Source organism: Mustela nivalis, assembly GCF_964662115.1.
Source record: "Mustela nivalis genome assembly, chromosome: 6".
NCBI lineage: Eukaryota > Metazoa > Chordata > Mammalia > Carnivora > Mustelidae > Mustela > Mustela nivalis.
Genome location: NC_139025.1, coordinates 9,289,808 through 9,316,324, shown reverse-complemented (window position 1 = coordinate 9,316,324; position 26,517 = coordinate 9,289,808). Strand labels below are relative to the sequence as shown.

Below are 26,517 nucleotides of genomic sequence, written 5' to 3'. Positions count from 1 at the left end.
TGACCTTTGGAGGATGAGCTGCAGAATCCATTTGGCTTTAACTTAAACGATCAGGTAACAGTGATGTAAATATTTCGTGATCTTGCCTCTTATCTGCCTAAGCGAAGGTAAGACCCCATATCAACAGCTTCATGGTCTCTCAAATTTCAAGCAAACCTGTCTGGATTCTGGTTTCTTGTTTGCTTCTGGTGACGTGTAATTTACAGGAGATAGAGCAAGACTCTTAACCGTGCGGCCTGATGAATCTACGTATTGTGCCAGAAACTGTGGACATACCAGGCCTGGCTGCCATCGGGTGAAATCTCTACTTACAAAGTTGGCGCTTGGCTGGAGGGTCCCCCTCCTCATTGCGAAGCGCGGCTCACCGTGCAGACGCTGCTTGTGCCAACAGTAAGTTTCGTGCAAACAGTAGGGCTCATGCAGAACTCTTGCTTTCCTTCCCGGGGGTCTGGAATGTGGGTGTGTGCCGGCCGGGGGTTCCTGTGTGGCCAGCCCCCAGTAAAAATTCTGGTGCTGTGTATCCTTAGTTGGCTGCAGTGGGGACATTTTGTCACAACTTGTTGTTGGGGAGTTGGGTGCGTCCTGCGTGACCATACCAGGAGGAGACCCTTGCAAACTGGTGCCTAGTTTCCTGCGGGCTTCCTCCTTTATGCACATTTTCCCTTTGCTGATCTTGCTTTGCGTCCTGTGCTATGACACATGGGAGCCATGAGTCTGCCCAGGGCATCGTCGAACCTGGGGTAGGCTCGGGGCCCGACCTACCATGTGAGCGCCCCTGTGACTGCCATCTGGGTCCAGAAGAAGATCGTCTTCCCCCCAAAGATGCCCTCCTGCAGCCAGCACCTGCCCCTCATCTCCCTCTCCCTGTTCCCCCATCCCTGCCAGGCCTTGGGGAGCATCTTTCCCTGGCCACAACTCCGGAGGCAGCTCTGGTTGCACACAGAAGAATTGTTTTCTCTCTTTTTTTGCACACAGCTTACTCACAAATGCTTTTTTTTTTTGTCTCCTGAAAATAGCTGCTTCTGACCCAGCAGAGTTTTATCCACCGGAATGTTCCTTAATGACATCATTTCTGAGCCTCTGAGCCTGTTCCCTGACCCCCAGCACTTTCCTCTCTGTTCTACTTTAAAAAATCTTGTGAATAGTGGCTTATTATAATGATGTCTGTTATTAGAATGTTCCTGGGGGGGGTTCATAGTCTACTTCCTTGCCGGAGACTTTTAATAAGCTCCCGATTCCAACCCCGGATCTGAGAACATTTTTTCTCATGGATATTGTTCATCTGAACAATGTTGAATGGAGACTAACGTGGTGGGTTTTCCCACACGGCCACACCTCGAACGTATGGTAGAGCTTGACGGCTGACTCAGGGAAACGCTTCACAGAGTCTGTTCTCTCAAGCAGAGAGCTTGGAGGGCTCAAGTCCTCCCCAGAGGGATCAGGGTCCTCTCGGGGGGGAGTGACAGGCTTTCCATAGTTCTAGCTGAAGGAGCTACAGAAAGGGCTCGGTTTGCACCCACCATGTTGACCAGGAATAGTAGCAAAAAGTCAAAATCTGCAAATAGCGGTAATAGGGTTAAAACAATTTAATCCCTTGAAACAACAGGATTCTGAAATATCGATGGATCTTGCATTGATGCAATGAAGTATTTTTAACTCTTTTCTCCTGTGTAATTCATTTTCATGGAAACTCTCGAGAGACCCGTGTATTTCCCGTGATGTGGGAATGAGGCTTCTGAAATCAACACAGAGCCGTGCAGACTCCAGAGCCCAGTGTGATGGGATGAAATACCCTGATCAGTTCCTGTTTGTGGATAAATAGGATCCATCTTTCTTACCACGTATTTTTGGTGCCAGCCTCGAGGTCCCTCCAGACTTTCCCTCCTGGAAGCCAGAGGGAGGTGGGCGGGGTTCATGCCAAAGCCTTCTGTCCTTGGCCACCTCTCCCTGCATGTAGAGGCCGTGGGTAAATACTGGGCACACAGTGGAGCCAGTGCAGCACACTGGGTTAAACTGTATGTGTACATATCTGTTATTTCTAAATTGAAAGCAAGAGAACAATGGGACACACTTTGCATTGACAGGACAGATGTTAACGGGGGGAGGGGGCAGGAAGACTGACCTTCACGGAGTTCCGTGCTGTGGCCCAACATCTCTTATGTGGGGGAGGGGAGGCTCTGGGACACAGCTGGCTGCTGGTGGCCAGGCCGAGGGCAACTGGTAGCTTACTCATCTCCCACTGCCATGCCAATCCCACCTGTCAGATGCAGAAGGAAGTGCAGGATATTGCTTAAGCTGGGAGCCCCTAATGGGATCGGTTGTTTCTTAACACACAAACACCTGGGGCACCAGGGTGGCTCAGTGAGTTAAGCCTCTGCTTTCAGCTCAGGTCATGGTCTCAGGGTCCTGAGATCGAGACCCACATCAGGCTCTCTGCTCAGCAGAGAGTCTACTTCTCCCCCTCTCTTTGCCTACCTCTCTGCCTACTTGTGATCTCTCTCTCTCTCTCTTTCAAATAAATAAAATCTTAAACACACACACACACACACACACACACACACACCTGTCTGCAAATTCCTACAGTGCCACCAGCCCATCTCTCCTAGACCACTGCGCCTCTGAGCGGGTGGGTGCCTTGAGTCCCCTCCTGACCCTTCCCTTCGTGGCTTACTTGCTGCAGACTCTTGAGTTGCCAGAAACATTGAGCTCGAACTCCAGAGTTTGCAAATGTTCGTTACAGAGCATGCATCACCTTAAAGTAATAAAAATAAAGACACTGTCACCATGACCTCCTACTACTATTACGACTAGTAACATTAAGGAATAAGGTAGCTTATTAAATTATTACCCACCTTAACACCATGTGCCGGGCACTGAGCTTAAGAGCTTTACACCTGTTGTCCCAGGAAGTCCTCACGGCTCCCTAGTGAGGGTGTTCTCATAGGTCTCTGTGCAGATGTGAAGAGGAAGGCTTCGGGAGGGTGACGGATGGGTCCCCGGTCACACAGCTCCCTGGTGGCCACATCAGACAGTGGACAGACAGGGATGGCCCAGCTCCCAATCCCTGCGCTTCTCCCCGTGGGAGTAGCAGGGGTGTGGTATGACTTGTTGTCACCGGGCCTAAGTGTTGTCGCCCTGTGTTACTGTCCATAAGCTCACTCGGGGAGCCACCTGCCCTTATTCGGGTGTTTGCTGAGCAGCAAAGGCGGCCACCAGGAGAGCCCCGTGCAATTGCTGGGGCTGGGTGTGGGGGACACCTGCTAACAGCAGGAAGTAGGGTCTGGGTGTGTGCGTGTGTTGAGTTTACTGTATTTTCTTTCTGGTAGAACACGTTAGTGGCCCTAAGACCAGTACGTAAGAGATGATGCCTTTGGCTGAGAGATATTTATTTCTGTAAAGATTTTATTTATTTGAGAGAGAGAGAGAGAGAGAGCAGGAGTTGGGGGGAGGAGCAGAGGGAAAGGCAGAGGGAGAGTTGTGTGGGGCGGGAGCTCAGTGTGGGGCTCCATCCCAGGACCCTGAGATCACGACCTGAGCCCCCCAGGTGCCCCCCTGGCTGAGCAGGGTTTAAAGAAATAAACACATCAGCATCATCCTCAAGGGGATGTTATTCTGATGCTCGGTTTTCTCTCTTGGTAACCACGTCCCACCCTAATAAGGAGTTAATCCACGTCTGTGGGGAGAAATCCTCTAGCCACCGGCCCCGAGCCTTGGCATGTTTTGAAGTCGAAGCCCTGGCCGTCAACTTTGTTATCTGCTCTCAGCTTTTCTCAGAAAGTCACTGTGCTTATCCAGTGCCCGCAGGAGGCGCCCACGGTCTCTGAAGCTGCCCTCCCCCCACCCCAGTCCGACCGCTGGGCTGATGTCCCCTGGCGCAGAGGAAGAAGGTGGGCTCTGGATGAAGTGGGGGTCCGTGGCCGCAGGGGGAGTGGCCTGAGCCCACAGCGACAGTGCCACGAGCGTCGCAGCTGCTGACGGCTCCCAGCCAGGAAGGGAGGACGGAGGGAAGAAGGGAAGAAAGGAAGTGGGGAGGGAAAGAGGAAGGAAGAAAACCCGAAGGACTAGTGGGTCTTTATCAAAGATCTCTCCTTTATTCTTCTTCTTTCTTCCCTGCCTTTCGCAAAAGCAGACATTGATTTTTTTTAAATTTTATTTATTTATTCGACAGACAGAGATCACAAGTAGGCAGAGAGGCAGGCAGAGAGAGAGAGAAAGGGAAGCAGGCTCCCTGTGGAGCAGAGAGCCCGACGCGGGGCTCGATCCCAGGACACTGAGATCATGACCTGAGGCGAAGGCAGCGGCTTAACGCACTGAGCCACCCAGGCGCCCTAAGCAGACATTGATTTTATAGCCCCCGCGTGCATCTCTACGCTAATCCTTTGCAACACTGGGACTGTCATTATCACTTAGAAAGGAGGCATTTTTCCAAGTCTTCTAGGAGAAAATGCCTCCTCCCCAGTGCCCTGCCCGCCGCTGGTAACGATCGGGTACCCTCAAGACCGCTTTTCTAAGTGGTTTCCTTGCCAGACCACCCAGAGGGGAGGCCCACATCCCTTTTCCAAACTTTCCAGCTGAAACTGGATCGGGGTTTTTCAACAGAGGATCGAAGCGCTTTCTTTGTTCCTGGGCTGTTCAAGCACATCCTTCCTGGGGCGCCCGGAGCCTCGTTAGCCCTAAATACTCTTGAGGAGAATATAGCCTTGTTTCTGAGACGATTTCTCTCCAACAGGCAGGTTTCCTGCGGAGCATAATACAGACTTGATTTAGCCCAGACAAGCCTGGGAGCATATAGTGAGGACCTACTGTGTGCACTCGGGATCAAAGGTGACAACTCGGGTCTTCACAGTCCTGAGTCATAAAACAAACATCAGTACATGGTAAAATGGTAAGACTGTGACTTTCAGCACATTGCAGGAAAAACCATTTCATCTGACCCTTGCAAAATCTCTGGAAGGTGGAGGAGGTTAGGATCATGGTGTGTCTGTTTGAGGTTTGGAGGCTGAGACCGGGAAGGTTTTTTTGTTTAGGCCCCTGCTGATTTGCAGCTGTGAGTTAACTCTCCACTCTCCTCGCCCCTGGCCAAGCCCCCGCTGGCGGATGGCTGCGCTCAGGACCAGGTTGTGAAGGGTAATGTCAGTGGCAGAGGAATCCTGCTCTTTAAAAGCACTCTTGACCTGAGGAGCGGGACTCTGAGGTCCTCGCAAGGAATCACGAGAGTCCTAGCCCAGTCTCTCTTTGTTTTTCTGGCACTTGGCTTTTTCCACGCTGGGACCCTGCTTCCGTGCCAGCTCCGAGGACCAGCCTTTCTCTCTGGCAGGGCTTGCCCAGGGCTCCAGCCTCCTTTATTTCTCGGGCCCTGTTTTCTTTACGACACACGGGCTGGATTTCCAGCCCATGGACATGCAGGGGGCTGTGACGTGGCTTCATGAACACGGATGGGGGAGATTCTTCCTCTGGCTTCCAACCCAGCAGGGTTTGCAGAAGCACCTGTGAGTGCAGGGATGCCTGGAGAGCTCAGTCATTTTAAGTGTCCGACTTTGGATTTTTGGCTCAGGTCATGATCTCAGGGTCCTGGGATGGAGCCCCGCGTCGGGTTCCTTGCTCGGCACGGAGTCCGCTTGGGATTCTTTCCCTTTCCCCGTCCCTCTGCCCCTCCCCCTGCTCTCTCTCTCTCTCTTTCTCTCTCAAATAAATCTTTTTTTTAATAAATTTTTTTAAAGATTTTATTTATTTATTTATTTATTTATTTGACACAGAGCAAGGGAGAGGGAGAGAGTGAGAGCAAGCATAAGCAGGGGAATGGCAGGCTGGAGAGAAGCAGGCTCCCTGCTGAGCAGGGAGCCCCATGCAGGGCTCGATCCCAGGACCCTGGGATGGTGACCTGAGCTGAAGGCTGAGGCTTAACTGACTGAGCCACTAAGGTACCTAAATCTTAAATGAACAAATGAAAAAAAAAGAAACACCAGTGAGTGTACATCACGTGTTCTGAGCCAGCTTGGATCAACAATGGCCAGCTTCCTGACACGGTAACTGCGGGCAGCAGAAGATAGGGAGAGATTGCTTCTCACCAGCTCCCCGCTCCCCGTGTCAGCAAGTAGTGGACGAACAATGCCCCCGTCTGCCCACGTGTTTTCTGTACATCTATTGGGACCTACCTCAAGGGATACCCCCGCATGGAGACCTTCTGGAAGCTTCCTAGGACACTTGTGTCCGGTCTCTTCTCCTGTTGACACAGGTGTCCCTGTGGAGGAGGGGCACGGCCCATTCACCCGGACCATCATCACTGGGAGGAGACCAGTGTACTAAAAACGTTCCCCTGGAGGTCCCGATAGTCCTCCCAGTGGAGAGTGCCTGGGCTTCTGTTCTTGTCCTTTGTCTCATGCCACAGTGACTACTGAAAACGATTTTGTGGTGCAGAGGAAGGGAGATTAAAAAAAAAAAAAAATGACCTAGATATTTTTCTTATGGCGCTAGTCATCTTCCACTTAATGGCAAGAATACTTTCAAATGATGTCTTTCCTCACCTTTAAAAGAAAGAAAAAAAGGAAGGAAGGAAGGAAGAAAAGAAAGAAAGAAAGAAAGGAAGGAAGGAAGGAAGAAAAGAAAAAAGACCCCAAAGCCGCGGGGTAGGGAGGTAATCACGGTAGGTCCTGGCCCTGCCTCCCTTCCCTCCAGGGCGTTTCCCTGGCAGACGCGAGTGATGCTCTGTTCCAATTAATTTCGTTTGTTAGTTCTGTTCTCTACCCTGTCTCCCGCTCCTCCCCCTCTCTTTTCCTTCCCTTCTCCCTCTTCCTCCAAAGTAAAGAGCACATGGTTTCTCTCCTTGCATTTCTGGCTTCCAGCCAGTCCCCCTGGCACGTAGTAGCTGCTTTGTCCGGCCGGTGAATGAATGACCAGTTGAACTAACAAATTTCCCAGCCTTCTCCCCAAGGCCTTGATAGTCCACTGCGCCGGGGAAAGGGAGTTTAGTATGGTCAGGAGGATGTGGGCGCATACAGGGGACTAGTCCCACTATTGAATCATCCCAAAGATATTCGTGAATGAGTTGGGACAGAATAAGTACTAACCTAAGACATCTTTGGCCCACTATTTCCTAGGGGGAAAACTTTAAAACTCCTTATTGTTTTGGGTGTGCTCAACTGTTCATACCCAGTGATAGTGACAGGAGCTTTTTGAAGCTGAACCAACAGAGGCGGGGCAGACCTGCCACCCCAGGAAGCCCGGGCCGTAGAAAGGCTAGTAGGTGCCACCAGGGAGGACAGCAGCATCCCCACCAGGTCTTGGCTGATTCTCCCCCGGTTTCTCAGCCAGTGCCTTCAAAATAAGCATTGCCCCCCTGATTCTCACGGAGGACCATGGACACACCATGGAGGACAGGGTCCTGGGAGCCCTGGAGCCCCGCCGCCTGACATTTCTGTCCCCCAAGGCAAGCGTTCCCTCCATTACTGGTAATTGGAGTTGATGTGTGTTCTGACCAAGCCAGCATTTTCTTCTGCTGTGTTGTACTGAGTTTCTATGGCAACGGTTTCAAAAGTGGTGAATTTGCTTTTTCCTTTTAATTCAGTAGTGCTCTGAGCCTTGCCAAAAATATCCTTGTTTTCCTGGGTCCTAGGTTTTTCCTGAGTCTACACGTGTTTAGTCACAAGTAGAACTTTATGCATCCTACAGATAACGTCTCAAATAGCACAAGGTACAGCCACCGATCAAGCAGGTTCTTTTATTTTTTTTTTTAAAGATTTTATTTATTTATTTGACAGAGAGAAATCACAAGTAGATGGAGAGGCAGGCAGAGAGAGAGAGGGAAGCAGGCTCTCCGCTGAGCAGAGAGCCCGATGCGGGACTCGATCCCAGGACTCTGAGATCATGACCTGAGCCGAAGGCAGCGGCTTAACCCACTGAGCCACCCAGGCGCCCGAGCAGGTTCTTTTAAATAAAATGTTCTGTGCGAGTTGACATGCTAGGCACTGGGAATCCAAAGGGAGATTAGACTCTGTTCTTATTCTGAGGAAGCTCACATTCCCTAAGAAAGATAGATCAGAACTCAGCTTATTGTAATACAATTTACTATAATGTGACTTAACGATGTACTATGATATAATCTTAGTTCACAGCTATAATACAATGTAATCTAAGATAGCATCACACACTGCAACAAACTAACATAATGTTAGGATACAGCCGACTGGAATATAATGTAACATTATGTAATGTCACATCATTCAAGTGCACAGCTAACCATAATATAAAGTGACATAACATGTTAGTACACTGCGAGCTAGAACAATGTAATACAACATAACATCACCTAATGTAACAGAGTACAATGATATAATGAATATCATGTAAAGTCATAAATCTAAGACGATGTATTGAAAGTTCTGTTGGTTGTAGGAATAAAGTTTTATGGGAACCCAGCAGAGAAAGCCGTAATGCAGCCTAGAGCAATGAAAGAGTGAGGCGTTGGCACATGTGGGTTTTGATTCCTGGTCGGTCACTTGGAACTTGGAACTGTGCAAGCTCAGGGAAATGACTACACCCCTCTGAGCCCCCAGTCACCCACCTCCTGCTGGGCTGGGGCGAGATGGAAGCTGGACCATAAAGTGACAGCATCCAGAGCAGCCCCTTTTGGTGAATTCCTGCTCATTCCCGCTGCCGGTTCCAGAGAGGCTCGGGAGAGGCTCAGGAGAGGACCCGCAGGCAGTGGACAGGCAGTCCAGTCCAGCATGAAGCAGAGGCGGCTGCCTGAGCAGCGGGGGGGCTGGGTGGAAACACCCAGCACATCCGGTCGGGGGGTGGGGGGCAGGCAGTGTGGTCCCTGAGGGTGTGGGATCCGACCCATCGCCACCCCTGGCTGCTAAAGGAGATTATGTCACAGTGCTCCTCGAGGAGGCACTGAAATGAACACAGATGTCACTCTAGAAGCTCCCTGTGTGTGCTCAGTGCTGGTCCTGATGTCACGGTGCCCTGTCACCTTCGTGAGTCCCGAGTGTCACCTCTGCCTTCCTGGACTGTTTAGACACCCCACAAGAGAAGGAAGTATCCACTGGCTCATGGAGGTGTCCAATAACCTCCCCATCTCCTTTCACTCTGGGCCTCCCTTTCTTCCCCTGCCCGCAGGCATGGGGACAGCACCCAGCTCATGGAGCTGTTGGTGACAAAATGCGATTGTGTCCTAAAAGGACCCAACACGTCCCGGGTGCAGAGCAGGCTCTCCATAAATATTAGCTTTTATTTTTATTTCCTAAGCTGTTTTTCATTAGCAACTCTTCAGCACGTGAACAGGAGCCAACTCGAATGGCACGTGTTGGCATCGGGTGGCTGCATTGCCCTTGACCAGAGCCGACAAGAAGGAAGACAGAGCCAGGTGGGTGACTGGCTGTGTGGGGTCGATTTGATGAAAGAGCAGAACTGCCTTTTTCCTTGTGCTCTTCCAACAGATTAGCCAAGTTGGAGGCCAGTTCTCTGGAGGACAGCATCCCAGAGTAGCTTGGGGCTGGTGACTTCGTGACAGGGCTCTCGGGGGTTTGGGGTGTAGGCGGGATGCCCAGGGGAGCGTTCGTAAGCAGGATGCCTGAAGCTTGCGGCCAGCGGTCGGGGTCGGGGGCCTCACTGCCGAGGCTGGTGTTGCCTTGGGTCTGTAGCCTCAACATCTGTAGAAGGAGGCAGAGCCCCTTGCTGATACCCCCTTGGGGAAGAGAAATGGAATTCCCACTTCTGAAAGAGACCAAAGCAGGATCCGATTGCACTCTCCATTTCTGCCTCCAGGGGAGCAAGCGTGCGGCTGGTGGCCGGAGCACAGCCGGCTGGCACGGCTCTTGGAGAGGGTGAGCAGGACGCAGGCGCGTTCCTCAGCAGAGCCCATCCGTCGGGCTTCTGTGCAAGGTTACTGTCCGCCGACACCTTGCTGCCTTTACATCTTCTGTTCCAGCCTCTGAGCACGGGGACATAGTTTCCATAAGAATCATCCTGTAATACTGCTGTGAACCCCCTGATACTCAGACTATTGATTTCCATAAGAATCATCCTGGAATGTTGCCAGGAACCCTGTAATTGGCATTTTGAATTCAGCCTCCAGAACGTCGGGAATGTCTAACCTATCGAAGCCTTGGTTTTACCGTCTCTAAGATGGGGAAATCCCACCTCCCTGAGAGGCAGTCTGTCTAACTAGGGCAAGTATGGGACAGTCAAGGAGCAAGGTAACATGAGAGGGACACGTGGTGTCCCCCATGGGGCCAGGGCAACTTGCCTGGGGAGGTGGGTGGCCTTTGAAGACTTCAGCCCCCTTCACTGTCCTCAAAGTCCCGGGGCTCAGAGGCTGATGACTGACCACGGCTTCATGAATCAGGCGCGAGGTGGAGGTCAAGGGCACTAAGGATGTTGAGCTGAGCTCTGTGAAATGCTGCCTCTCTTACATTGTAGGGAGTGTAAATGTTAATCATTTAGAGGGAAAGGCTCTCTTTATTTGAGAGGCCGTCTTGTGCCATGCTGACCTGTGTTCTCACAACCTGGAGTTGATATGGGGCCCTTGGCACAAACCCCTCATCGAGGAGAAGTCTTCACACCTGTGCTCATTAGCATTTCTTCCAGCACATTCCCAGGTCCCAGGGAGGAATCTCACAGAGCCGGATGGAGTCCTGCTTCCACTTAAGACCCCATGCCCCAGAGCCCCGCTCTCAGGATGGGAGTCGACTTCAGTACTGAGCCAAGACGATTGGCCCACAGGCCACCTGGCACCCAAGCTGGGCTGGGAACCCATGAGGCATGGGCCCTTTGACCAAAGAAGGGTTTTCCATGTGGAGGGCGCTCTGGGAGTCCTTCGAGGATTGTCCATTTACCTTGGTGATTAACTCTCAGTGCCCAGAACCCTACACTCTTCACCTCGTCATTTATTTTTAAAATAACTGGTTTCCCTGTTTGTGTCCCATGAAGCACGGACAGCTGCTGTTTTTTGGGGTCCCTGGAGAGGAACCCAGCCCACCTTGTCCCTCTGGGACCAGTTCCGTCCTCACTGGGCTCTCTGCACCACCGCAGCCTCTTTCGTCTCTCCCCCTGGGGAAGTCTTGGGCACATAAGCTGCAAACCATATTTGCAGAAATGCCAGGACTCTGGGAGGAGGAGACAACCAGGGCTTGTTACTGGTGACAAGTAACCGGGAACCAGTAACCCGGGTTCCAAGTCTGAACTGGTGTGTGGATCACAAAGTGTCATGCCCCTGTGCACGTGGATTCTCTGGTTCGTACATTGCCTCCCCCTCCTCTCTCACACACATGTACTTCCAAGTTCACGTGCTCACGCTCACCTTCCCATTCCTGTCCTTTGCCAGCTGAGGAACTGATCCTGGGCAAAGTCCTTCCCTCTTCCCACAGGCAGATTCTGGGTCCTTTTTGGAAGGGGTCAAGGAAGGCAAGCGCCCCAGCTGGGCCACTGGCCATTCTGAAGGTCCAACCACTGGCCATTCTGAAGGTCCAACCTGAAGCCGTGCCGGCGACTAAACCACCTGCCCTACATCCTGCTGTGACGCCCCCCCCCAGGATGCCCCTGGGTCACCATATCTCCCCTCCATCCCTGCAGGCAGCCCCACAAGTGTGGGGTGATGATGGCCACCTCAGGAGGCTCTTGTCTGCACGTTGCAGACGGGCGAGCTCACTCGGAGCCCTGCCTCGGGTGCCGGGAAGGGGAAGAACATCCCATAAGCTGTGGCTATTCTGAGCAGAGGTTCCATCTCAAACGTCATTGAAATCAAATCCGAGATTCCCGGGCAAGCTTAGTTGTTCCCTTCATCTTCTTAAAGGACAACTTTTGAAATAGGGCAGACACACAGGACCGTGTACAGCTTGATGGGTGTTTTTTAAGGGAGCGCCCATAACCAGCGCCCAGATCAGAACAGCCAGCCTTCTACCCTGAAACACCCTGGTCCCTCTTCCCAGGCTTCACCCCTTCCGGCAGCAGCCATAGTATCTGACACCAGATACTAGTGTTGCCTGGTCATGACCTTTATAAAAATCAGGATTTCTCAGTCGACATGCTGTTGATATTGGACTGGATCACTCTGTGCTGTGGAGGGATGTCCCGGGCACTGTGGGATGGTCACCGCAGCCCTGGCCTCCACCCACTAGGTAGTCTGTAGTGCGCCCTCCCCCTCAGTTGTGACAATCAAAATGGTCTCCAGACATCGTCGAAGGTCCTCAGGGGTGCAGAATTACTCCCAGTTGAGACCGCTGAAATAAACGGGACCACAGAGTACGTTCTTATTTGAGTCTGGGTTTTTCGGGTCGTTACGTTTGTGGCTCATGGTTCTCGTTGTGTAGGATTCCATTGTGTGAATACGCCACAGTTGACATACCCATTCTCCAGCTGATGGGCAACTGTGCTGTTTCCGGTTTGGGGCTCTTCGGAGTGATGCTGTATAGACAGGTGTGCACATGTGTTTTGGTGAACACGTATTTGCATGTGTGTTGGGTGTGCAATCTGCTTTGTGAGGTCTTTTGCTTCCTTTCCCTCCAGTGGCCACTGGCCTCCGTGCCTGCCTCCTAAAGGGGCTTTCTCACCAACACCTTCGGCCTCCCCTGGACCTGGCGGCATAAACCTCAGTGTGCCAAGCTCCACCATCTGCTGCCGTCACTCCGCTGAGGTCATTGACACTCCCCACACAGCCCCGTGGGGACCCCCAGCCTTTGACCAACCGGCCACAGCCCGTGCCCTGCCTCCAGGTGGGGCCGGTGGCAGGGGGAGAGGGAAGCCTGTTGACCCTGCCCTGTAGCCAGGCCTGGGAGGTGGCACCCCTCATATTTGGGGAGCTGTGCTCCATGCCTGTGGGAATGAAAGCCCCAAACATCCAGAGGGAGACCAGCCCCAGGGGTCAGATGATGGATGGTAACCCGCGTGCGTGCGTGTGGCTACACACCCCGCATCTTATGAATGCATTTCGCAGTGTTCTGGCAGTGGGGAGATGGCAGGAGAGCCACAAATAAAATGCTCTGAGAACCAAAGGAAGTTGAAACGTCAAGGGAAGGTTCCAGAAATAGTAGCTGGACCTGGAAAGTTGGGAGGCATTTTGGTACGCGGAGGTCTGGGATGGGCTTCCTGGTCTGGGAAAGGTGTGAGCGGCCACCAGGAGGCCAAACAGGCAGGGTACTTAGTATTTCCTCAGGTCAGGGTCCTAAGCCCTCAGCCAGCCCGTGGAGATATCACAGTGACCTCTGCCATGGACCACGTGGCTCAGTTTCCCTACCTGCCTTGGCCATACATGCAGGAAAATCCGGGGGCTGTGGAAAGAGTCCAGGCTTCAGGGCCCTATGCAGGTTAGAACCAGCCTCCCCAGCCTCCCCAGCCCAGTTCTGCAGGGGGAGCCTCAGCTCTGGCCAGCCGGTACAGTGGGAATGCTGGTGTTTCCCGCCCCTCTCACCTCCCCCCACCTCCCAGGGCATGGAGAACACTGCATGGCTCCCATGGGCTGCAGAGACAGCGGTGGCCTTCGAGGTGTGCTGTAATTTCCTTTCCAACATACACCCCGTCCAGGCCGTACATACAGCTCTGTAAGTTCCCACAAACGCAGAGTCCTGGGACCGCAACCACAGTCCCCTTCCTCACCCCAAACACTTCCTGCCGCTGCCCTCCTGTTCACCCCGCACCCACGCCCGCTCCCGCCGTCACCCTGTCATTTCTCCCTCCTCCAGATCGTCACGGGGATGGAAGCCTTTTCTGTCTCACTTATTCACACGCTGGAGAGTCCCCCGCGTGCTGTCCGTCAGGAGCTGATCTGTTTTGCGTGCTGACTAGTATTTTACTGCGTGATCCTATCGCCGTTTTGTGGTTTTGTTTTATTCTGTGCTACTGAAAGACAATCTGCATTGCTTCCAGTTCAGGGTAGTTATGAATAAAGCTATTGTAAACATTTGCCCAGATTTTTCTGTGAGTGTACGTTTTCATTTTTGGGGGAGCAAATACATGGGACCAAGATTTCCAAGTCGTTCGGCAAATGTATGCTTATGAGAAACTGCGAAATTTTCCAGAACGACTGTACCATTTTACTTTCCCACCTGCCTTATATTTGAGATCCAGCTGGTCTACATTCTCGCCAGAACTAAGTAATGATCTTTAAAAAAAAAAAAAAAGTGAGAAAGAAAAAGAAAAGAAAGAAAAAAAAGAAAAAGAAAAACTAACCATTATAATAGGTGTACAGTGGTATCTCGTGATGGTTTTATCTTGTATTTCCCTAATAATTGATGACGTTGAACAACTTTTCATGTGTTGTTCTGCCTTCTGCGTATCTCCTGTGCAGTGACCATTCAAAATTTTGCTCATTTCTCAAACTGTTTTCCTATTGTTGATTTTTCAGAGTTCTTTATATATTCTGGTTACAAGTCCCTTGTCAGATACATGATTTGTAAATATATTCTTCCAGTAGATGGTTTGTCTTTTCATTCTCTTATCAGTGCCTTTCGCAGAGGAGATGTTTCTAATTTTGATGAAATCTCGGTTACCAATGCTTTCTTGTATGTATTGCACTTTCGGTGTTGGATTTGAGAATTCTTTGCTTACCTAACTCAAGGTCACGGACATTCTTCTCTGTATTTTCCTATAAGTATTATACTTTTTCATTTTCATTTAGGTCTGTAATCCATTTTGAGTTAATTTTTGTGTAAAGCATGAGGGGGGGTCTTGGGGGGTAATTTTTATATAAGAGGTCAGGTTCCAGGGACATTTTTATTTATTTATCTTTTTGGCACATCGGTAACCAAGTGTTCTAGCATCATTAGTTGAAAAGACTACCCTTTCTTCACTGAATTTCTTCTGAGATTTTTTTTTTTAATTCAATTGACCATATTTATGTGAATCTAGCTCTGGATGCTGTGTTCTCTCTCATCGATCTGTGTATCTCTTGTGCAAATGCTACACTGTCTTCACCTTCCAATTGTTGATTGTTTGACTGTAGACAACCAATTGATTTGTTTAATAGTCTAGGTATGCTGTTAGCTTTAAGCTGTTTCTTGGTGATGGTTTTTGGTTTTTATAGATGGTCTTGATCAGATTTAGGGAGTTCCCTTCTATTTGTAGCTTGCCAAGAATTTTTACCATGAGTCAATGTTTAATTTTGTCAAATGATTTTCCTGTGTCTATGGATACAATTATGTTTTGTTTCTTTTTACTTCTGTGAGGATAATGAATTACATTAACCGATCTTTGAATGTTGACCCAGGCAACAAAAAATACAGTATCTTTTTATGTATTGCTGGATTCAGTTCACTAGTATCTCTCATTTTATTTTTTGTCTACGTTTAATTAGGATATTGATCTTCCATTTTCTTTTCTTGTCATATCTCTGATTTTGGTAACAGGGTTGCGCTGGCTTTATTAACCTGATTTGGAAAACATTCCACAAAAAGAGTTAAAAAGTGACCTTCCTTCTTCTATTTTCTGGAAGAGATTGTGAGGAGTTGGTATTATTCTTCCTTGTGGGTCTGGTAGAATGAGTCAGTGAGACCATTTGGATATTTCTTTTGTTCGGGAGATTTTTGCCCTGCCTTCTGCAAGTGGTGGTCCCAGCGTGGGTCTGTTGGTAACAGCGCGGCGGTGCTGTCCGACTCTGTCCAGCACGGGCCTCTCTCAGGGGTGCGTCTGGACTTATCCAGGGTTTCATGAGGCTTCTTTGGGTCGCTCACATGCCTATATGGCACAGAGCGAGCCCAGAATGTGCACAGGTTCTGTGCAGAACTAGGGGATCCTTTCTGCGCTCTCTCCCCCTGGGATACTCCTTGGCTCCCAGGGACCTTCTTCCCTAACCCTCCACTTGGGAGTCTGTCGACTTTATTGCCCTTTGTGTGCCACGGGTCTGAACCATCACGCTGCCCGCAGGGCAAAGCAGGAGATGAGAGAGCAAGCGAGTGAGAGAGGAGGGATAAGAACTAACTCCCCGACACATCTCCGACTGTAAGAGCCCTTTCTTCAGTTCCTCCAGCCAGAGAGAAGGGTTTTGCCTTACACTTTAGGTCCCCTGTCCCTGCCATAGCCCACCACTGCCACAGAAGACCACCCAGCAACTGGGGCTGGCCCCAGGGCAGCCAGAGAGAGAAAAGAGAAAGAAATTAGGGATTCCCCCAGATTCTCTGGGTCCCGGGAGCCCCTCTTCCCTGCCCTCTGTCTACAAAGAGGGGGGTTCTCTAGGGCTTTAGCTGTCGACACTGGGAGACGGAGGGAGGACGCCGGGAAGCTCACCGCGCCTGCGTCTTCAAGGTGGGAAATGGAGAAAATCACAAAAGCCCCTCGATGGTGATGGTGAGGCCGTGAGCGTGAGCGGGGAGCAGGCCTGGCTCTGTGCCCTCCAGCAATGACAGCGGGGATGATACTAACAATAGCTGGCTTCTTAGAGCCGGGACGCGGTACTCCACCCCCACGGCACCCTACAGAGTGGCCCCTGCTATCATCCTCCTGGGACAGAAAGGAAACAGAGGCCTGGAGAGGGTCAGTCACTGGCTCAAGGCACACAGCCAGAAAGGAACAGAACCAGGGCTCAGGCTTGTGCCTGATTCTTTGGTTCAAGGGATTAAAAACAGCCTGCCCTCTTTCATGCTGTGAGAACCCTGTTGCTTGGTTCTCATCTCTGTTAAAGTGCGCTAAATGCCGTTTTATGGCTGAGAGCTTATCTGTATTCCTTTTAAATGTTAAGCCCTTCAGGGTCTCCCCTGGGAACCCCTAGGGTCAGTCCAGCGCCTCCAGGTGCCCAGTAGGCCCTCGGTGTTTGTTGAATGACTAATAAATGGATGGATGGCACTCCCAGGCTGTCCAGCCTTTATATTTGGACCACAGAGATCCCGTGAGAAGGTAGTAAGGGAAGAAATTGGCTTTATAATGTTTGCAGGCCGGCCGGAGGCCTCCTGAATTTTCCAGGGAACGAGGTCACCCAGAGAGGCCTGGCTGCAGATGGCGGGCTCTGGAGAGACAGACCCGAGGGCGTGGCCCCTCGCACAAATTCTGAAATTGCAGCTCTTTCTCAGAGTGGCCGCACACAGAGTTGCCAGACTTAGCAAATAAAAATGCAGGAGGCCCAGTTAAATTTAAATGTCAGATCATTTTTCAGTAAGATTTTTTTTCCTCTAAGTAGGTCCAGTGAAATACTTGGAATATACTTACATCAAAAAGTGGTTTTGTTATTGTTTCTCTGAAATTCAGATTGCACTGGGAGGGGGTGCGGATTTTACCCAAGGGCCCTCACCATGCAACCCTCACTTGAGGACCGTCTACACCTGACCCTGGCTTTCTTAGAGTCTGGCGAGGGCTTCTGAGCCCCAAGCTTGGCCTTGGCCGTCACTCCTCTGAGCAGCTCCTGGGTAAGCAAGGCTCAGAGAGGGAAGCAGGGCCAGGTGTGTCAGCCGTTAAGAGGCACCAGAGTGTCCCCACCCACTGGAGATGGGGACAGTATGGATGTATCTATCCTCGTCTAAGTTTAGCTTTGAAATCCACAGTCCAGGAGAGGATCAGCTCCTATGTGTGGCTGAGATACTGCAGGGACCCTGTGGATTTCTGGGGGAGAAGGGTCTGGTGGGACCCAGCACGAGGCCAGCAAGCCCACTTCCCAGAGCCTCCAACAACAAACACCCAATGTCTCCGGTGTCCCCTCCCCTGAAGCGTGGGCATTATTTGGGGAACTTTTGCCAGAGCCATCTCTTTGAAGATTTTCCTTTGAAAGCATCTTCTGTTCCTTCCTCTGGAGAGGCCCAGCCTAGGGGAGATTTATCTAACCTCCCTCATCTCGGCAGGAACAGATGGGCCCCCGGAGGCGGGCCTCCTCCCAGCAGCTCTGCTGTGTGCAGGGAGAGGGGGTTGGGGTGGAAACCATGTGAATTGCCACGGTTGGAACCTTGGGGTCCTCACATCTGCACTTTCCTGGAACCCCTCCACACTGTTCTGGTCTCCAGCACCGAGGGCCAGGGTCCCCCGGGGGAGCCGCCAGCCCGCAGTGGTGATCAGAACCCACCCTGTCTGTGACCCACTCCTGTTGTTTAAGCCTTGCTCTTCACATTAGAGGTTGAAAATACTGAAGAGTGCCCAGTGACCGGAAGAGACTCTTTCTAAGAGCTCATCCTGTTTGCTCATCTTTTCTTAGAGTAAAATGTTAAGGGCAAAACCAGTCTCCTTTGCGCCCGCCCTTTTCCTCCGGGACAGGTGCACTGCGGAGTCTGGCCTCCACATTATCATCCTTGACTTCGCTTTTAGTGTCGGGGATGCTCTCTGAGTTTATTTGGCGACTCCCGCTTCCCCACCTCCCACCGCAGACAGCGTTGTGCCACGCCTGGCAGCCCTCATCCGGGAGGCAGTGTCTGGTATTTGCCCTTGGGTTTCCGGGGGGAAACCTGAGCTTGGACAGGTGAGGTTAGGAAGCGGGCCCGGATCACCCAGCTGGGAAGCGCTGGCTCAGCGCGCCTTCGGAATTCTTGGCCGATGGATGGACCTGGAGTTCCTTTGCTTCCCCTCTGTCTTCTGAGCACCAGCTCTTTTCTGGGCCTTGGGTTTGCTTCAGGAAACCAGGAAGGCTCCTGCTCTCCTGAAACGTACCGTCAGGAAGCGCAGCCTTGATCAACAGCAAGGACCTTGAATGTTGACCTGTGCTGGTGTCCCCTCTTTAACATGCCAACGGGCTTCTTTCTGACCCGGCCGGCTGGCTGTAACCACCTCCTCTGCTGGGGAAACAAGCTCCCCGCTCCTCCTGCCAACGCCCCACGCTGTGACTCAGCCTCAAATGCCCGGGATCTGGTTCTGCCTCCATGGGCCTCTCGCTTCTACGAGGTGGGAAGTTAGAAGTCTTCACCCCCAAATCTGCTCTGAGTTGAAACCTCATCCAAGGGTTCCACTCCCAGGGGGCCAGTGACCGCATCTGCCCACTGGCGTGAGAAGGCCCGGTTGTCACCCAGTAGGGGAGGAGGGGCATCTCTAAGAGACCTTTCAGATGCTTCTCTCACCATCTGTCTCTGGGGTGACTCCAGCTACGGCCCGTCGCTCTGACCATGAGTCCTCCTGGTCAGCCGTTTCCAATTTCCCAAGAATGCAATTGAGGCTGATCTTTTTGTTTGTTGTTTTCTATTCATGAGATTTCACCATTTAAACTTGTTTTCACATCTATGGACACTTTGAATGTGGACTCTGTTTTACCAAGGGAAAAAAAAAATCAGAACAACTAAACATCTTAGACAGATGGATCAAATGACAGCACTGGCCAAACTTGGAGCATCTCTCAGCTTGAACATAAGTTGGGGAGCAGGGGGGCGGTCTGTTGCACCTGCAAGAGAGTGCCTGATTAATGGATCGCATAAAATGCACATCTGGAAACGCCAGGGTCCCCCTTCCCTCCTTTCTACTTAAGCAGTTGGATAAGATGGCATGCAAGCTCCTGGTTTTGAATTTCTGCAAAGACTGATAAAAGGAGAAAATATGAGGAATTACTGAGTGACTGTCTTGGGCCACATTTTATCACCTATGGTTTTATCTCCTCCTTGCAAGAATCCTGCTGGTTCCACTGAAGACAATGAATTATCTTCACTACTTACAGGCAAGTCAGTTGCAGGACCCACCAGCTTTACTATACAAATTCACCCCCAAATATGTCTTGAACTGGAACCCACCCTTGTTCCCACCCTCAGAGGGACAGTATCGATCTGACAACAGCCGTGGTCCCTGGCACAGTACCGAGTGGCAGATGCAGGGCAGATTGTTGTGGCAGATGCAGGGCAGAGGGGACCTCGCTGTCTGGAGAATGCACTGTGCCCCCGAGGGGGTCTGTGGGACTGGGTTGATGGAGCAGAGCTGGTGGGGAGCCCTTCTGCTGACTTCAGGTCATTAATTCCACAGGGTCAGGTTTGTCACCTTTTTTACATTAACAGTGGGGCCGAGAGAGCTTGAGGTGTGTAGGTCACAAGGCTTACTTTCCAGAGAGTTCCCTGTGTAGCGGAGACCAACCTCCAATTAGGTGAGCCTCTGAATAGGTTACCTGACGGGGCAGGGACTGTGCAGGTATGATTAAGGTTAAGGATCTTGAGATCAGGGGCGACTGGGTGGTGTGGTAGGTTAAGCACCTGACTCTTGGTTTTGGCTCAGGTCATGATCTCAGGGTAGAGAGATTGAGCCCCACCTCGGGCTCCGTGCCCCGCGGGGAGTCTGCTTGAGATTCTCCCTCTCTCCCACGGCCTCTGCCCTCCCCCACCATGTGCTCTCTCTCCCTCTCTCAAATAAATAAATCTTTAAAAAAAACAATCTTGAGATCAGAGATGATCGTGGATTATCCAAGTGAGCCCAGGGGACTCACCAGGGTCCCCATACTGGGGCAGAGGGAGGGTCTGAGAGAGGCTGGAAGATCGCACAGTGCGGGCTTGCGAGACAGAGGAAGGAGCCACAGGCCAATGCGGGAGCTTTGGAAGCCAGAGGAGGCCGCAGCACAGTGAACACCTGCGTGGCAGCCCCTGGAGACCCATGTCAGACCTCCGACCTCTGGGTCTGGAAGAGAATAAATGTGTGTCATCATTCGTGGCAACTCGCTAAGGCCACCACAGGATACTAGCACGGGGACACCAACTACGTGCAGGGGAGCAGCGCAGGTGGACGGGTGCTGGGGGAGAGCCGGTGGACGGCAGCGGCCCTGGGCAGGGTGGCGGCGGCAGGGCCATGTGCTCTGCTCTCTGGGGCTGCGCTTTCTTCCCCGCCAAGAAGCTCTGCCCAGTGTCCTCCTTTTCCCCAGTGATTTGATGCAAATACCCAGAGAGACCAGCCCTACCTCAGAGAGAGGTGAGGGGGGCACAGGTCTCGCCCCAGACCGCAGCGGGTCCCCCACACAGTGGAGTGGAAGGAGGGCCTCTGCCCAGAAACCCAGCAGGGCCCTGGCTGGGGGAGAGGGATGGAGAGGCGGCCACGGGCAGAGGACTGGAACGTGGGTGCACTCTGGGGGGTCCAGCAGGCCCAGGGGAGGCAGCTGCAGACCAAGTGCAGGTGCATGGGGAGTCCTGGCCTGAGTCCCCCACTAAGATGCTACCAGCAGAGTTTCTGGGGCCTCACCACAGTCCTGCTTCCACCGTGGGCCGCCAGAGGAAGACCCTAGAGAAGCGCCGGCTGTGGAGTGCCCGGAGCGCCGGCTGTGGAGTGCCCGGAGCGCCGGCTGTGGGGGGGGCTGAGGAGAGGAACCCACTGCCCTCCGTGAACCCTGCAGGTGGCAGGACCATCGGGAGAGGCCAGAGAGGCCGTTAGCCAACATAGGAGTGACAGCCCTTGAGTTGAGAGAGGCCATCATTCATCAGCAGCAGCCAGGTTTTTATTAGGCACCACTGTATGCCATACCTGTGCAATGCTCTTGGAACCCCATGAGGAGAATAAGCGGATCTGGTCCCGCCTCCCGGAACTTCCAGGCCACTGGGGAAGCAGACAGGAGGAGCTGTGTCTCCGAACGGGAGGCCGCGAGGTGAACATGGGGCACACGGGAGGGAGGGGTCCCGGGCAGAGGACCATGGGCTGAGACCCAAAGCAGGAATGGGTTTCATGGGAAGGCCCTGGACTCAGAGGCTCCACCGCCCGCCCAGCCGCGCCAGCCCCTCAGCCCCCCTCGGGCTGCCTATGCCTGAGGAGGCTGTGACCCATCCCATCTGCGACACCAGCTTGGGGCCAAGAGGGGGTCCCGGCTCGCTTCTTTAAACTCTTCATTGCACTTCTCGTAGGATGCATGTCAGTTGGTCTTCTCACCTGTGTTCGTCCTGATAGCTACTCCCATGCACTAAACATGTTCATTGAACTCAACGTCTTAATTTAATATACGGCTAAACCGTGATAGACGTGTAAGAAGGGACACACATACACACGCAGCGCCGGCCAGATCTTCACGCCGTGAGCATGCCCCCATGGGCTGCAGCCCCCCCAGGCTGGGCCCCGGCCAGGCCCGAGATCCCCAGGGACCCTGCTGTCCCTGCACCGCCAGGGTTGTGATAGCTGGCGGGTTCCCACCAGATAAAGGGCAGAGCCGTGTCGTGGACGAAATGTCGGGATTCTCTGAGCAAGCCCAGAGAGGCTCCGCTTCTCGGCCGAGCAGGTGCTCTGCGGAGGCTGCTGGGATGTGGGTGGCCAAGCACAGAGCTGCCCGAAGGTAGCCTCCCTGCGTCGATCCCGATGGTTCACGTTCCCCACACACGTGCTCCCTGTCTTGGTCCCTCCCTGTTCCCCTCTGGTCTCTCTTTCTCCTCCCTGCTCTCATCCCCCTACTGGAGTGTGGACCCGTCTGTCTTGCTCGCCGCTGTATCTAGAGTCTGGAACCCGGGAACCTAATCCATGCACCCTTCAAACTTATTTGCCAGAAGAATGGGGGAGTGAAGTGGCACCTGATTTGCTCCCCTGGGGTCCAAGACTTCCTGGGGACAGTGATCTTGACATCTCCAAGCCCCAACATGGAGTCCGAACCCAGAGTCGGGGTGACTGTGTGCAGAGCGAGAAGCTCTCAACCCTGACTCCACCATGAATTCGCCATGTAGCCTTGACCTCTGCCTACCAACCTGTGAAATGGGGATACAGTGGTCCCTCCAACAGGAGAGCTAAGTGGTGAGTCTTGAAATCTCTTGCACACCCCCTGGGTGTGGCCGGACCTCCGTGCCAGTGGTAGCAAGGGCTCGGGAAGTGTGCAGAAGGAGAGCGTAACTGTTCACTGTTCATTCTCCCCGGTGCCATCCAAAACACACACCATGGGCCTAACAGATGCAGGGGCCAGCCCTGGAGACACCAGCCTCCGGGGCGTTCTGAAAGGGCCCAGAAGACCTAGAGCAGGAAAGGTCTCCTTGTGACTGTATGGAGGGTCACCCCCTCCTTTGAGCAGCCACGTCCCCACCCCCAGCCTGGAGCCTTTACTCCAACTTCTGGAGCGCAAATGTGTGGTCATCCTTGTATGTGAGGCTTGGGAGTGAGAATCACTCTTCTGCGGAGCGCGTCCCTGTGCCCCAGAAGCTCTGAAGTGCTCATACCCATTGACTCAGAAGCTCCCTGCCCGGGAGTCTGCGGCAATAAAGACAAATGCACGTAGAAGCACATATGTACGCCCAAGTGCAGGGATAGCTAGGGGCTCAATCAGTGCATTATTTTTTAAATTGTTTTTTATTATTAACATATAATGTATTATTTGCTTCGGGGGTACAGTCTGTGAATCATCAGTCCTACACAATTCACAGCACTCACCATAGCACATGCCCTCCCCAGTGTCCATCGCGCAGCCACCCGCTCCCTCCCGCCCACCTCCCCTCCAGCAGCCGTCAGTTTGTTTCCTGAGATGAAGAGTCTCATGGTTTGTCTCCCTCTCTGGTTCCATCTTGCTTCATTTTTTTCTCTCTTCCCCTGTGATCCTCGGTCTTGTTTCTTAAATTTCACCTATCAGGGAGATCATATGATAATTATCTTTCTCTCAGCATAATACCCTCTAATTCCATCCACGTCGTTACAGATGGCAAGATTTCATTTCTTTGGATGGCTGCATAGTATTCCATTGTGTATATACACCACATCTTCTTGATCCATTCATCTGTTGATGGACATTTAAGTTCTTTCCACAGTTTGGCTATTGTGGACATTGCTGCTATAAATATTCGGGTCCACAGGCCCCTTTTTTCACTACATTTGTATCTTTGGGGTAAATACCCAGTAGTGAGATTACTGGGTCATAGGGTAGCTGTATTTTCAACTTTTTGAGGAAAGTCCATGCTGTTTTCCAGAGTGGCTGCACCAGCTTGCATTCCCACCAACAGTGTGGGAGGGTTCCCCTTTCTCCGCATCCTCGCCAGCATCTGCCATTTCCTGACTTCTTAATTAGCCGTTCTGACTGCTTTATTTATTTATTTATTTACTTCATTCCTTACTTATTTAATTTTTTCAAGATTTTATTTATTTATTTGACAGAAAGAGACACAGCGAGAGAGGAAACACAAACAGAGGGAGTGGGACAAAGAGAAACAGGCTTCCTGCCAAGCAGGGAGCCCAATGCGGGGCTCGATCCCAGGACCCTGGGATCATGACCTGAGCTGAAGGCAGGTGCTTAACGACTGAGCCACCCAGGCGCCCTGAACTGGCTGAATAGTATACAATGGGTAAAATGGTGTTCTGTGGAATTTTTATACAGAACTTAATATAAAACCACGTGTTTGAACATGTTTTCTCTCTGTCTCTCTCACACACACATACGGACTCACACTGAAAAAAGTGCGAAAGAAAAATATCACCGTGTTAGCAGCCATTATCCTAAAGCAGCGAGGCTGATTCTCACTTTTTCTTTTTCCTCTTTTCTCTTTCCTTAACGGTCTGTGCTGAGTATCACGACTTTGCAAAGAGAAGAGGAAGGAAGTGTTTTATAACCCACGCTGGTGTGGAGGGACTGCCCACAGCTGTGGACGAGCTGTGTGCCTTAACGGTTCCATCTGCAAAATGGGCATGAGGGCGTCTTCCTCCAAGCATTACCATCTCTATGACCATTTGTAGCAGCACCATCCATGATAACAAACAGGAGAAGAGCCCATGAGATGCTGTGTCCCAGCACCCGATGGCTTGACCAGACCAGACCAGGCTCCTCTTCAGCCCGTGTGCCCAGATTAATTCTCTCTCTCCCTCTCCGCAGCTGCCCATGATGGGAGGCGCCTTCATGGACTCGCCCAACGAAGACTTCAGCACGGAGTACTCCCTCTTTAACTCCTCCACCAACGTCCACGCGGCCTCCAGTGGCCAGGGCCAGCCGGAGGAGTCTCCGCGGTCCTCCAACGATGCGGTCCTGCTCTGGATTGCCATCATAGCGACCCTGGGGAACATTGTGGTGGTTGGGGTGGTGTACGCCTTCACCTTCTGAGGTTCGGGGCACCCACCAGCTCCGAGCCAGCTCAGCGCGTGCTGGGCTCACAGCAGGGCCAGGCTTTGCTGGGAACACTGGTGCTGTTGGCCTTTGGCTGGTCCCACCTTCTGAAACCAGGAGTTCTGACCACGCGCATGGCCTCTCCGGGGGCAGCGACCATGCATCAGGAGTTCCCCCAAGCAGCCCCAATTTCCAGTGTTCTGGGCTGTCATCAAGCTGATCCAGAAGACATGGGCGTGTGGCCTCCAGCCCCTGGAGGCACGATGGGGCAAAGCCTTTGCAAGGAGCCAAGTGGGGAATTTTTGAACCTATATTCCAAGAACGTAAGACCAGAGGAAATAGCCGGTTAGGTGTGAAATATGGACATGGTGGGCCGATCGCTTGCTGGCAGTAAATACTCACGTATGTGTCTTGTTTTTATGCCAAGTTGCTGCACCTGGTGTGTGGGGTGCCCAGCAGGAGCTGCCCTCGGAACTGGAGTGTTTCCAGCCCAGCCGTGGTCTCCTACTCAGCCCTTTGGAATATGGGTGGTGTGACCTGGGCCATAGAATGTTCTTTGTTTGACTTGGACAGGGCACCTTTGTCACCAGACACTTGGCCCCTTTTGAGACCCAGATGGATCAGGAAATCCAAGGACAGGGGGATGACTGGTGATGGGGTAGGATTTCCAGGGGTGGGGGGTTCTCGGCCGAACAGACCTACTCTTCTTTTTCAAAAAGGAAGAAGGACCTTCAGACTATAGTTGGGCAGAGCGGTCGAGTTCAGACCAGCCACCAGCAGATGCTCTTTCCTCTCTGAGAACTTAGGGATTTTAGAGATGGTGGCCTCGCGCCCACCTGATCTTCTGACAGTGGGAGGGAGAGGCACGATTTGCCCGATTTGCCAGTGATCACAGAGCACGTGACTGGCACTGTCAGAGCAGGGGGACGGGCCCCAGTGAAGCACTTCGTTAAGCAAATCCCTGCTTCTCAGCTGCCCTCGGGGAGAATGCCCAGAAGGTCTGGAAGCTGTTTGGGGTCAGGAGGTGCACAGGGTGCTCAGACACCTGCATTTTACACTGGGTCTGGCTCCCACATTCTCTTGCAGACCTGGATGTGCTCTGTCCGAGTCAGCCTCCTTAACCTTCCTCCAAGTCAGTGGCTATGGGGGGGTGTTAGGGGAGTGGGGGTGGTCTCTGACCAGCAAGGGAGACTCCCGTGCAGACCAGCCCAGGATGGCATACCTTGGGGGAGGGGGCAGCATGGGGAAGGACTCGCTCTACTTCTGTCCTTAGGAAAGGCTTCCGCCCGGTAGCCCCCTTCCCCAGATAGCTGCCCTGTGCCGAGCAGAGTGGGGGAAGCTTACATGCAGCCTCCCTCGCCGGCGGGCCAGGAGCAATGCTGCCCTTGCTTTCTCCCTGTGCTGTGCAAAAGAGAATAAATGGTCCAAACTTCCCCTCAGTGGTGGGGAAACTTAAAAGACTGGATGGGAAGCCCTGGTGCTGTCTGGGACAATTGCAAAAAGGTGTCCTGTGTCCCTGTGATCTTGGGAGACATGGCTGTTCCTCATGACAGGCAAAGGGACATCTTAATTGCTCTGAGGCAGCCACTCGTCTGCGGGCTTGGTGCTGAGCTGCTGTGAAAACAGGATTAGCAGCCCAACCTCCAGACCACGCCCGCAGACGGCTGCCACCT

At 52.3% G+C, this 26,517-nt stretch overlaps 1 protein-coding gene across 1 annotated transcript in view; it reads left to right on the top strand.

Annotated features, from left to right (window-relative positions):
- The window catches only part of LOC309866049 (uncharacterized protein C14orf132), a 44,459-nt gene extending 19,189 nt beyond the window's left edge, over positions 1 to 25,270 (top strand). The window contains exon 2 of the mRNA XM_082733251.1: positions 24,617 to 25,270. Within this exon, the coding sequence (XP_082589377.1) occupies positions 24,617 to 24,841 (225 nt within the window). The 3' untranslated portion in view covers positions 24,842 to 25,270. The remainder of the gene's footprint in view (positions 1 to 24,616) is intronic.
- Positions 25,271 to 26,517: the final 1,247 nt, after the last annotated feature.